Genomic DNA, 13,455 nt, shown 5'->3' with positions numbered 1-13,455 from the left:
TACGGAAAATACACTTGCAAGACAAACGTTCAGCAAGGGCTAATGTGAAGTGACCAGCTAACATTCTTTATATCTTGGCCTTAAGATTAATTCACAGTAACCACACATCCCCCACTCAGAGGTCAGCTGCAGCCACTAACTGGGTGACCAGTGCAGAAGTGTAATGTTTTCCCCATTGCAGTCCTCACTGTCAGTGTATAATATCGATTGAAAATTTCTCTCCCTCTCACCCAGTTGCTCACCCCTCGCGAGCAAGCTCTGTGCGTGCGCAGTCAGAGATGGCTGACCGCGTCTCTTCTGGAGAGAAACACTATTTTTAAATTCGCTGTTGTTATTTTAGTGCGGTGTGAAGGATCTGGGAGAGACTCCCTGTTGCTTGTATAAGAGCAACCGAAAATATTAATCCTCCTCTCCCTCCCATCTGAAACAAAAGATTTGCAAGAAACAGACGGCATCTGCTCTGCGAAACACCCTGCCGGCACTGGCAGCCCCTGGCTCAACGCTGAGTATACGGCCAGGGACATCCTGATGAAAACCTCTCCCTGTCTCTGCTCCCTAACAAAACACTTGTTTCCCTTCGTGGCCATGATCTCCATGACAGCCTGAATGATGACACAGTTGGCTAGCAGCATGAGTCCACCATGGATGGATCCCTTGAAACAAGGGGTAACGGTGGGAGAGAGCAGTGATCCAAGCCACGCGCAGAGCAAAGCCCTCCAGTTGGCTTTGGGTTTCCTGCCCAAGCACACTCACACATACCTTAAAAAAAAAAAAAATTATTAAAAAAGAGACCAAAGGGAAGATGGCCAAAAGAGGCATCATCTTCCCACTGGAGAACTGGCAAGCTGCAATACTGGGGGGACAACATGAAACCCTAGAGAGATCCTCCCCATCTCTCAACAAACCAGTAGCTTTCTAAGATGATCTGTTTCCATCTCCTACTCTCACCAGAATCAAACATGGACATGTTTCCAAGCCTGGCAAACCTCCTGTTCCTGCATTGATGGGTATATCCATACTGCATAACACCTTGCTCCTGTGAAAGGTGGTTTGCCTTGCTCAGTGTTCCCTTACGCAGGAGGGCGAGCTGCCATCGTGAACATTATCACACCCATCGCTCCCCCTGCATAGCTGCCTGGTGCATACACTTCATAGAGCAGGGCTCCTCCTGAGGCAGTCCCTGTGACAGACAACACACCCCTTTAAGAAATGGGCCAACCTCCATCACAAAAGGAGTTGGCTTTCTGGCTCTCAGCGCTGCTTTTGGCAGGTCGTTCTCACACCTCACTCTGCTCACTGCTACAAACCTGCCTACGCCCAGCCAAATTCAATCCCACCCAGCACCCAAACACTCCTGCACCAGCACTAGCCTTTTACTTTGGAAGATGCTTCCATTCCCTGAGGTTACCATGAGAGCACATGTAACGGCATCACCCCCATGACATCGATTTGCAAAGCTAATCCACGATTTATAGAGATAACTACAAAGTCTTTATGATGTAGGCAGACAAAAGCGCAAATAGGCAAAGGGCAAGTAAAGGAAATATATTTCTCTCATTTCCAGATTGTGTTTTAGGCATTCAGCTGCGAGACCATCCCTAGCAGAAAGTTCATTTACAAAACCTTGAATGGAACTAAGAGCTTCTCAGCTTCATCCTGTGCCTGAAACGTAGCTGAATTTATTTGTTCATCTCCTTCTACGCATGGTTACCCCAGTGGAGGCTGTTCCTTGCCTATACTTCTACCCAGGCTACTCTGCAAGGGAAATAAGCATTTATTTTTAGGTGCATTGTACTCTGGTTGGGCTCTCCTCCCAGGGCTGCAATATATATTTAATACTTGTTTCCAGAGCTGACAACCCAGGAAGCTTGAGTGGTGAACTGGCAGAGAAGAAATAATTACAAAGCAGAGGGGCACCAACCTGCCAAGCATGTTAATACCCCTTCTAGAAACAGAGACTTGACTTCTCGACAGTTCCGTAGCGGGGAAGAAAGCAAACCCGAATCAAAGACACAGTTGCTGCTTTATGATGATGATGATTTCAGTTGTGCAATAACAAATCCTGTCAAATTTGCAGCAGAGAGGAACAGGAGGAGAAATCCTGTATTAGAGCAGTATGTTGAAGACAAAAAAACGCATGCTGGAAAAAGGCAGTATGGGAGAGTCAACTGCACCTGGGCTGCTCAGCGTTCCCAGCACGGGCTGTCCCTAGGACTGTTACATGTCTGGGATGCTTCTAGACAGCAGTGATCCAAGTGGGATCAGCAGACCCAGTGATCAACCTGCACAAGAGATCCCACCCCACTGTAGGGCTGTTCCACAACGGATCCACCCAAAGGCTGTGGTTCCTAACCCCTTTGCGGATGGCATTCACAACTGCCGCCCTCATGTCTCTCTTCCCTGTTGCTCTCAGCTGCCCTTCCATGCAGTACTTTTCCTGTACCTCATCCTAGTCCTCACCACATCCCTAGGGAAATACCATGCTGGGATCACAGGTCTCAGCCAGTCCCCAAGGCCTCCATCACAGCTTGCAGCTGCCACTTGCACTCTCTTCCTTCTGCGTCTCTTCTTCCTGAGCAAATACAGTGCTGTTGAGCACATTAGGTGTCTTTCCTTTAGAAAACCACAATCTTTACTCATACCTTTACTTAGACGTACTTCCACAACTGAATTTAGTATTTCTGGAAGGTGGCCCTTCAATAAATCCTGGCTTTATCTGCATCTCTAACAATGATATGTAGCAAAAAAAATTTGAACAGACAACCATAGCTTCAGCTATATAGCTCGGTTTAAAAATATTTCCAGATGCTTATTGGGCCCGTAAGACATTTCTGAGGCTCAGGTCAAGTAGACCCAAGGCAGCAACCTCCAACTTTTAATTTCCTTTCCATCTACAAAACCGTCAGGGCTTGGCTAACACAGTTTAACCACCAGAGCTGTCTGGCTCTAGGAACAGGTTCCCAGTCAAAGGAGCACAGCAAAACAGTGAAAATTTAAGAAGTGGAAGGTAAATAACCTTATGAATACAATAGGAGCCTCATGTTGGCAAAGAACTCAGGGAGACAGAAAGGTTGTTCCTGCTTTACAACTCCAAGCTTGTAAGATCCAAATGAAAAAAACCAGTCAACGTGGAATACACAAATACACATGCCAATGTTAGAAGTCTCTTCCTCACAAGGTGTTTCATTATAGCATAGATCACGCACTTCCAACACAACTTCAGCCACTGACAGACATCCAACCGAGTGTCTCCAACAGAACAAGGGACCAAGATGACGGATCTCTGAGAGGAACATCTCACACCACAGTTTTATTAAGTGCTGTTACAGCTGTGACTGACTGCTGATATATGGAACATAATAATTTTTTTATTGGACCGACTAGTACAGCTAGAGAGAGAAAAAAAAGCTTTTGAAGCTCTTTGAAACACACTCAGGAAACTTCAGTCTATGCATAGGTCTGAAATAACTGTTCTGATTTTAGTCAGGTTTGTTAATTACAGAAAAAAAAAGGTAATTAGCACCTGCAGAGCAGACAAATCGCTTAGCCAGGGAGGAGCTGGTAGGACCATCAGACCTTGTAGGGCTGCAGGGGTGGGTGAGTTATCACCTCTGCAACAGCAAGGAACTAGCAGGTGGTGAGACGTGAAGAAAACTGGCATGTCATAAAAATCAATGTCTCCACTGAGTTCGAGGTTTTAAACGTCCAGCAGAACCATGAATGTTAATTTGCGGGCTTGCCTTTTGGAGAGACGTTGCAGGTCTGCAGCACAGAACGATGGTAGCGATGGGTTTGCAATAAGCTGCTCCCTCTGACCAGCACACTTGTCTTTCACCTTGTCCCACTGATAAACAGCTCCAGGCTAAACCCAGAGCAATTGTTACTCAGCTTTGTTTCTCTTTCAGACCCCAGGAAGCATTGCTATGCCTGAAAGCATATATTTTTATTTATTAAATATATATATATATCAGTTGTTCCAATACAAGCCTTTATTTCTCTTGATAAATCTCGCCTCATCTGCATTGTACACATCCAGTCTGAAGCTAATAAGCCCTTGACAGTATACTGTTTGCTGAAATGTGTATGACTTCCCAGGGGAAGGAGCAGAGAACGGGCCAAAGAGGAACAAAGTTTAATTTTGCTAAAATGGTGCTACAAAAGAAACTGTGTGGGCATGAGAAAAGAACAAGAATCCCTGCACTCAAAACCACAGCCCGTGTCCCAGCTGCAAAGCACCAGCAGGTGAAATAAAGCTTTGCACTGAGAAACTGTGCAAAAAGGAAACTACAACAAGAGTCGGTGAGTAGAGCAAAACAGAAGGGGTGGGAAAATTCCTTGAGAGGAATCACTGCAGCACTGAAATGAAGTGCGTGGCATAGCTGAGACCCACACGGCTCTGCAACTGTGTTTAATGTCATTCCCCCCCAAAATGTAAGCAGCCTAGCAGTCAACACTTGAGCACGTCAGTAATCCTTCACCTAGTGTCTGGCCTCCTTTCGGTGCCCTGTGAAGTTGGGAACAGTCTCAGCAGCAGCATTTTTCTCTGCCTTTGAGCATGTCAAGCAAAAAGAAAACATGTTCCTATTGTGAAAAAAGCTGGAAAGCCTAATTATGCTTAAGAGCCAGGATGAAAATGAAAAATAACCAGATGGATGCAGACATGGCAGGAAACAAGTGGCTTGTTTCAGTGTTGGCTCTTTTGCACTTGCATCTTGCTTTGAAATGACTCCAGGGCAACAAGAAAACCCCGTGACCTCCCCAGGAAGGGAGTCCCGAAGGGGTCCCCAGGCAGCACAGGGCTGGCAGAGGGTCTCCAGCACCCCTCCGTGTAGCGCCCACCACACGGCAGGACTCAGCAAGGGGAACAAAGCAGCCACATCCTTTTGCGTTCCTTGCTGAATTGTTCCAAATTACTCGCCCTAAATTACAGGGGAAAAAGCAGCCAAGAAATACTGGGCACCGCTCAGGATTGAGCCCAATCACTGATGGCAAGGAGGATAAAGTAGCTTTAGCAGCAGGATATGTGCAACCACGTCAGCTAGCACTGCTGCAGCTCCACGGCCGAGCAGTCTGCCTTTGGGCAAGGATGTCATTCGCCTCCTCCCTCTGCAAGAAGACACATCTGGTAGGGCAGGGGGGTTTAATCTCTTCTCAGCAAACTCCGGAGGGCTGTGAAAGGTGACATAAGAAAAAAACAACCAACAGATAAGGACATACATCCCACATAGCCATGAATGGGATGAACTTTCTAAAGGGGTTCACCTCTCCCCTGAAAAGCGGCTAGGGATCTGTAATGGGAAAGCAGCTATAAAAAACATAATTATTACATTCACTTAAGATAAGAGTTGAATTTGGCTACAGCAAAATAAAGGTGGAAGAGGTATAATCTCCAGCAGGATTTGGATTCTGGCTGTTTCCAAGCTAAGTGCACAAAAGTGCTGTATCAGCATTGAGGCAGCTTTTCATTTTGGCGCAAATCTACAGAGTTATGGATCTTTTTTTTTGGAGGGGTGGGCATCAGGCTGAGCATATTTAATTTTGTTTCCTTTTTGCCTTGCAAAGGGACTTGCTGCTTAAAGTTTGAACTGCAGCAGTCTGGCCACTAAGGAAAGATGAAATAAAAGCTGCTTTTCAGTAATGAGTAAAGCAGGCTGCAGGGGAAAGCTCAGCGTGAGCAGGTTTTCTTCTTTTTTTCACTCTTACACAACACAAGAGAAACCCAGGGAGGGATTCAGCTTGCAGCTTAAGATCCCTAAATGTAGGTGTCTACCTGAGGACTGAACTGCTGCTGCAGTCAATGAGGGTTCAGAAACATGCATAACAGAGGCACGTGGTGCCATTTCAGATAACTTTATTTTCTGTGTTCATAGCATCCACATGGGGCTGGCAGATAACACAGCAGCTGCAGGGGCTTCGCTCTCCACAAACGGATGGTGTGGGACAACGGGATATTTTCCAAAATGGCCTGAGGTGTCCAAGATGGAGCAGCCAAACCCAACCTGACAACAATGCTGACCACAACAGGAGCTCAGACCACGCAGGTCACATGTAGACACCTATGCAGAAATGCCAAAACGTAGGTGTCCTGATCTGCCAGGTGAATCCCACCCCAAGGCCACCTGCAAGGAAGCCCACAGACTGATTAGCTGTGATAGACAATGACATTTATAAGGCCCCTGGAGACACTCGCTGCTCAGATATTGGTTGTGATGTTACAGATCACCAGGTATTAATTGAAACATCTGTTAAACACAGAATCAAGGTTGGAGCCTCAAAGGAACATCTTTTAAAAAGGTACCAAATAGACTTCAGCTTTACAAAGGAAGACAAAGTATTGATATTTTCCCCTCCAGACAAGAATCGTATTTAAATAGATTTTAAATAGATTTTTTTTTTCTTCCCTCTTGATGAGGTGCAGTTTCACAGGGATGAAAATTAAAAAAATTTGGAGCTTCTACTCAGCTTCGCAACTATCAGGATTAGGAACATCCCTGAGCCTGCTGCAAAAACAAGGAGGGGATGACAGGGATGGTGGCTCAGCAAACAGAGTTGGGGGCTCCCTACTCAGTTCCTTTGGTCTCTTCTCAACTTTAAATCAAAGCAAATCAATGAAGCTGAGGCATGGCATCCAGGAGATTTTATCAAAACAACATGGCCAAGTCTGTTGTCCAGCCCACTAGTGAAATGCATCTGAAAATAATCCTGATTTGGTTCTGAATTAGAAAATAATCCCAAATCAATTCTAACGTTTGAATTTAAAATCCAACCGACGGAAGGGTAAGTCTCCATTCCCCAGCAGTGCAAAAAATGAAAGGGTTAGACTTCTCACCCCCAGGGCAGTCACTAACTATCTAATGTCATTAATAGAGGAGTTTAAGGCTGTTACCATCCACTCTTTCAGTTGCCTGGAAAAGTGACTTTGTTAACGTGAAGTACACCAGTGTCTCTAAAATTCATGTACAGCTCACAAGCTAAAATAGGCCTTTAAGTCACAGAAATACTGTATATATAAAAGTTAGTGCTGTAGATAAAATCTGGCACAATAAACCACCAGTAAAGCAGCCCTAATGTGTGTTTTCCAGCCGTAAGCAAACCACAACACATACCCCTGCGCGCAAAAACGTCCCTAAATTCACTTTATGAACCAACCATCTAAAAATTACTGAACTGAGTTCTGTCGTCACCTACGCTAACTTCGCACCAGGGCTGCATGACTTCAGGGCACTGCATCTGCCTGCATCCGCATGACTGATGGATGAGCGGGGGAAAGAGTATCTAAGGCAAGGACTGTAACAGCAACAAAAAATCACACCTGCTTCCGCCTCTTAACCTTACCTGCTCGCTCCCAGCGGGTCAGGCCGTGTTCACGTAGGCTATTTATATTTGTGCAGATTGGCAATTATTAAACATAAGTGCTCTTGCTATTATAGCTCTTCCCTCATTAGGGTTTATGCATGAGGTTAAGCAGTTTAAAAGTGATTTGTAGCAAAGCTAATCGCCAGTAGATGCTTCTAACGAAGCTGAAGTTTCAGGATAGAAAGTCTTGGTACTTCATTAACAACATCCTTATCAGAAGGAAACTGCACTTTTATTCACATCTCCAGAAGCCTTTAGGTTTTCTAAAAACCCAGTGCTGAAGAAGTCTGGCAACACCCCATTCAAGAAATAAAAGAGCTGCATAAGGGTGCACAGAGCATCCAGCACTTGGTGGCATTGGGGAGCCCATCTTCTTCTCAAACCCTCCCCCCAGCACTTTCTGAGACCTAATGAACGAACCCTCCCCTGCATTATGGGTCCTGTAATGTGAAAGGTGAAGCTCGTGCCTGGAGAGATGAACCACCCCAGAGAAATCCCTGGTGGTCAGGCATGAAGCCAAGCATGCTGCAGGTTGCTCCAAAAGGGAACGGTGGCAAGAAGACCGCTCAGCTGGTGAACAGCCTTCCCCAGCCATGCACAGGACCTCCCCATCACGGCTGAGCTGTGTTAGCTCTGGATGGAGGCCAGTCTAATGGCTGGCATCCCTGCCCTGCCCCTCTCACACCTCAAAACCAAGGACCTGATTTTCCTTCCTCTGCAGTCCTCTGGGATCTCATTTTCGAAGGCCAAGACGTCTCCCCTCTTGGCTCGGTTCCCACCCAAATGAAGCTGTGAGAGCTCTTGACTTCTGGAAAACATCTGGGAGCGTGGAAGGGAAATCACAGGCATTCAGCACTCACCGAGGAAACCCTGCCTGGCTGCACAGGGTGGGAGGGCAAACGGCAGGCTCAGCGAGTCTCACGGAGGGAGCAGGAGCTTCTGACCTGCCTGTCTGTTTATCCATCCATGCTCTCCATCCCACCTGTTGGACCACAACTCCAGCCCCTCCTGCTCTGGGGCCTCCAGGCACCTCCAACCCATTTTGTCTATGGTTTTGGCCCACGACTGAGGATTTTTCTTGGCTGCATTTCCTAGATTTTGGTCCTTACAAATGACTTCCCTCTTCTTCCCAATACAGTAGGAAGAAAGTGGCTGAGGCCAGAGAATGGGGCTGTATTTAACCACACAACCGGCACTGGAAAACCACATATCCATTTCCACTGAGCCAGCGTGATACAACAGAGATCCCACTTGCAGCAGTGAAATGACACTGTCACACTTGTGCTGACTTGGTCTGAGGGCAGGATGTGACCTATGGAGTTCATAAAACCAAGCTAAGTCCTGCTCCTCATCAAAACTTGAGTAACACCTTTTATCCTGCACAGATAATTTGACTCCCTTCCTGAATTTGAGCCACAGATGCCATGTAGAGTGTGACAAATCTCCTCCAAGTGTGCTCAGCTCTGACTGAAAAAAAATAAATTATCATCTCGTCTTGGGTCTCATTGATCTACACAGTGTCTGGTGTCCTTCCTCAGACTGCCAATAAATGGGACACTTGATGCTTAACAGGGAGACTTCCTTTCTGTCCCTCTTCCCCCTCTCCTCCAACTAAGATTAGTGCCTACAAACTAGCCCAAATACCAGGTAACTTCCCACTCCTACCAGGCTTCCCTGCCCCCCCCCCCCCCCCCCCCCCGAAAAATAAAGAAAATGTAGGTTTGCCATTTCCAAGGCAGCCTTGCAGCTGGTGCCTCGGGAGGGCTGAAAGCCCTCTTTCACGACACTGATCCCATCACTTACTCATGCCCCAGCTTCCCACTTGCAAAATGTGCACAGCACCTCTCTGCTTTGTATCCACCAACTACCACGACCTCCCCCCGCACCCGGATACTGAAGTGAGAAGAGACAAATAGCATTCAGCAAAGCCACACCACTGTGAAACAATAAAACAAGAACAAAACGTCACGGCAGCCTCACAAGCCAGCACTGGAAGGACTCAGCACAAAGCACAGCACACCTTACTTTGCATTTTCATCTGGTGCAGCCCTCTGGCTGTCACACTGCTGCTGATATAACAACAGGAAGGAGTTTGAACCAGAGTATTTTTAAAGCACCGTAAAAAGGGTGAAACACAGATACAGACCCAAATTCATGAGTCAGGCAGCTTTCTCTGTCCATGGTCCCATCTACCTCCTGGTGCTGCATATTTGGCAACTATCCCTCTTTTTAAAAAAAACCAGGTGGACTCATCTCCTTTTACAATACATCAAGGTTCCCCTCCTGTCTGGTTCTCCAGACTTTTCCTGCTGGAGACAGACCTCTCAGCTGTGGGGAGGGTGCAATAATTATGGTGTGAGTCCCCTTGCTGACATACTGGCAGGCTGGAATAAAACACTGCTGGAAATAGCCTTAAATATTCCACATGGAATATTTTTTTCTTGCCTCAGATACTGTGGTTTTGCCTATTTTTCTGTTTTGCCTCATTATGTCCTAAGTAAGAGCTTCTAAAATATATGTACTGCTGAAAATATGTACTCTGAAAACTTCCAGCATTATAAAGAGGCAATGAGACTCTCAAAGCTACCCAGATACAGGGTTGGGCAACTGGTTCTCCTAAATAAAGTCAGTCATGCATTTATGCATGTATAAATTTAATAAATCATACACTCAGTAACACACGGAGGGTTTGTGGCAAGGCCTTTGTTAAACACATGTTGTTACTGCGAAAGGATCTGTGTGTCGCATGCAGGAATTCAGCTGGAGGATTCTGGTGAGTACCTTGCCTTTTTGTCAGAAACATTGATTATTTTGTTTTAAACACATTTATCTCGCTTCTCAGGCTCAGTCAATGACAGGATGAAAGAGATACAGATGCAGCTGCAGTGGTTGTCCCAAGAGCTTAAATTTAACTGTTTTTTTACAATGGCCCTGCTTCCAGTATTTACACTTGGACTGCTAAAGCTAAAGGATCAAATCTGAGGTTTTTATTCCTTTCCATCACACATCTACTTCATGGCTGAAGTAGAATAAAACTCTGAAGAAAAGCACAAATTACACCAGCTGGCCAGATTTGGTTAATTCAATGAGCTTGCAGTCTGAAGGCATGCGGAATCCACCAACTGCTTTGAATTAGCCACATCTCATTTACCAGACACACACTGGGACAAAAAATAGCCCACTATGTAGCTCTCTGGGCCAGATTATCTTAGTTACACCCCTGAAAAGGTAAACTGACCCACTAGAACCTAACAGGGATTATTCTGGATTTACACCTTGCCCTCCCTTCCCACCTTTAGCACTTCAGAATGTTAAAGGCTGATGGCTGCAGGAGGCAGGTCTCTGGTGAGCATGGTCTGATGAACTACAGCAAATGAGATTTGCCCAATTTCCTTTTTTACCACATTTGTAGATCGTGAGAGGCCGAGGTGAAAGTTTATAACAGCAATTAGAAACCACATGGCTGCAACAGTTTTATAGCACTGAACTTCTCAATCTGCCAGTCACTCTTGTTCAGAGTTTTTCCAAGGACATACCAATAAAAATTATCACAATAAATTATAAGAAGGAAAAAAAAAAAACCCACCCACAACTCTACTGACCCATCGCAGTCCCAGAGCCAGGTTGTTACAACTGCTGAATTATTTTCGCTGTAAAAATGAGCACCGAATCCCAGGTCTAAACTGAGAAACAAAACCAAAGGTGATTTTCTCTAGCACTGAGGCACTTCAGCATTAGTCACCTTGCAGATCAGCACTGATAAGGAGCATGTGAATCTCTTTAACCTACTAGTATGAACCAGGTCCCAGGAACATTAACACAACAAAAGAATGAGAAAACAACCAACGGTTCTACTAAACCAAGGGCAAGTGAGATAAAGTATGAAAAAACAAGATAATAAAAAGGGTTGAAAAGGAACCAGTACCGGATTGCACCGAGGCTGTGCCCATGCCATTGTCCCAGAGCTTCAGGGGTTTGTGCTTATTGACAGCCAAGCATCGATGGCAAGGACACCAAGAGCACCAACAGAAGGGCCCGATCCTGCCACCACTTGCATGACAAACCTCAGTGGGCTACAGGACTTAACTCTCCATAGGATCTGGCCCCAGAGGACCTCTTAATGCCAACAGTGTTTCAAGAAATGGGATTTTTGCCATGGGCTTCAGTGGAAGTGAGAGTTGGAGCAGACCCAGCAGCTTATGGGACCGCTGCCCCCCCTCTCATTTCCCCAGCTCCAGCCTTGGACATGAGCTATTTTGGATCTTCCCTAAAGCAAAGTCTGTAGAATTCCAGGAAATAATTGCCTGGTCATTTTTTTTAATAGTTTAATCCATTTTCCCAGCCTGTTCTTTCTCAAATAAAGTCTTTGGCAATGCAGATGGCTGGGTGGCTCATGGTGACAGGGAAAAAAAATGAAATAAGTGTCTCATTTCTTAAGGGACAAGGCGGGGGGGGGGTGGGGGGGGGGGAGAAAGGTGAGAGGAGCGATGCAGTGACAAAACTGGGGGTTACTTTCCCCTCTCTGAGGCTGGGCTTGGTCGGTCTGACTCTACTGGGGGTCGGTGCTGCTCGGAGCACGCCACTGTCACCGCTGCCACCAGCCCAGCAGAGCCAACAGAAGCGAGCTACAACCAAGTACCGATGGCACCACCTCAGCTCCTGTGGGTGCCAACCCAACACAACGTTGGTGAGGAAACCTCACCTTCCAGAGGGAGAAAACACGTGTGGGAGAAGATCCGAAGTAAGAAGGGAAGGCAGGCTCGGCCAGCACCCCATCTCCGCGCCACCCCAGCCTGCCGAGCAGAAACGGTCCCGCTAGGAACCGGGCGCTGCAGGGGAACGAGCTGCAGGAACAAAAGCGTCGGAGCCCCGTGTCTGCCCAGGGTGCGGGGACAAGCGGCTCCTGCACCCACGTGTGCGCACACGGCCGGTCGGCAGCAGAAACCAGCCCCTTCGATAATCGCACCCGCTGCGACGAGCCACCTGCGGGGGGACGACACAGCCCCGACCCAGGGACCTGCGAGCGTGGCGGTGACACGCAGCAGGGACTCAGCAGCCGGCAAACGCACCCAGTGCTCCCGGCTCCTGCTCCTGCTCCGCGCCGGGGCCGCGCACCCTCGCCGGCTGTGCGCCCGCGAGCGGCGCCTGCGGAACTTCTCCCGGGCACTCGCTCCCGGACGGCAGGCAGGTCCCACCGGCAGCCCCCTGCCCCGCCGCCGGGGAATTTCATCCCCTTACCCCCTGTTTTAGGGCAGGGGGAGCTTTGCACAAAACGACCGAGCTCCTGAACAGAGCAACCAAAGCAAAGCATCAGAAAAGCCAGGCTGCAAACCTGAATGACAACAAAACCAGGAGTCTGAAATAAAACGCGAACAGCCTCTCACCCAGCGGATTCCTCCAGATCGAGAGATCCTCTCGCTCCTGAAGAGGAACCGTACCTCGCACAGGAAAATGCAGCGGCTGCTGTGTGCCAGTTACGGGGCAGGGGGGGACGGGACCCCCCAGGGCGCACCTGCCTGACCCGGCGCCACTTGCAAAGTTGTCCCAAAGTTTGCCCGCGGCTGCACGGACGCGGCCCGGCGCGGCACTCACCGCCGAGAGGAGCCAGCCCAGCAGCGGCAGCACGACGCCCAGCACCCCGCTCTCCATGCCGCACCCGCGGGCACCCCGCACCGCCGGCCCCGGCCGCTGCCGCCAGCGCTGCGCCCGCTCCCGCCGCCCGCCTGCGCGCGCCCCGCCAGCCGGGGGGGGAAGGGAGGCAGGGGAGGGGAGGGGAGGGGAGGGGACACCGGCGGCTCCGCACCGCGCGCTCCGCCGCCCCCGCCACCCCCCGCGCGGGGCGGGGCCGCACCGCCCCCAGCCTCAGGTGCCGCGGGGAGGCTGCGCTGCGCGGGGAGGCTGCGCTGCGCGGGGAGGCTGCGCTGCGCGGGGAGGCTGCGCTGCGCGGGGAGGCTGCGCTGCGCGGGGAGGCTGCGCTGCGCGGGGCGGTCGCGCTCCGGCCCCGGCCCCTGTCCCGGTTCTTGCCCCTGCCCCACTCCTGCCCCGGCCGCCCGCTGAGCTCACCCGAGTCCTCCCTCCTCCCTTCCTCCGCCCCCTCTT

The 13,455-nt window shown here is 48.8% G+C and overlaps 1 protein-coding gene across 1 annotated transcript in view; it reads right to left on the bottom strand.

The window, feature by feature from the left end:
- LOC101922575 (vasoactive intestinal polypeptide receptor) overlaps positions 1-13,089 on the bottom strand; it is a 116,018-nt gene extending 102,929 nt beyond the window's left edge. Inside the window, exon 1 of the mRNA XM_055804923.1 lies at positions 12,949-13,089. Coding sequence (XP_055660898.1) covers positions 12,949-13,005 — 57 coding nt within the window. The 5' untranslated portion in view covers positions 13,006-13,089. The remainder of the gene's footprint in view (positions 1-12,948) is intronic.
- Between the last annotated feature and the right edge of the window lie 366 nt (positions 13,090-13,455).

This window comes from Falco peregrinus, chromosome 5, assembly GCF_023634155.1.
Source record: "Falco peregrinus isolate bFalPer1 chromosome 5, bFalPer1.pri, whole genome shotgun sequence".
In the NCBI taxonomy this organism is placed as follows: domain Eukaryota; kingdom Metazoa; phylum Chordata; class Aves; order Falconiformes; family Falconidae; genus Falco; species Falco peregrinus.
The sequence above is the reverse complement of the archived record's forward strand: the minus strand, read 5'-3'. Positions and strand labels throughout refer to the sequence as shown.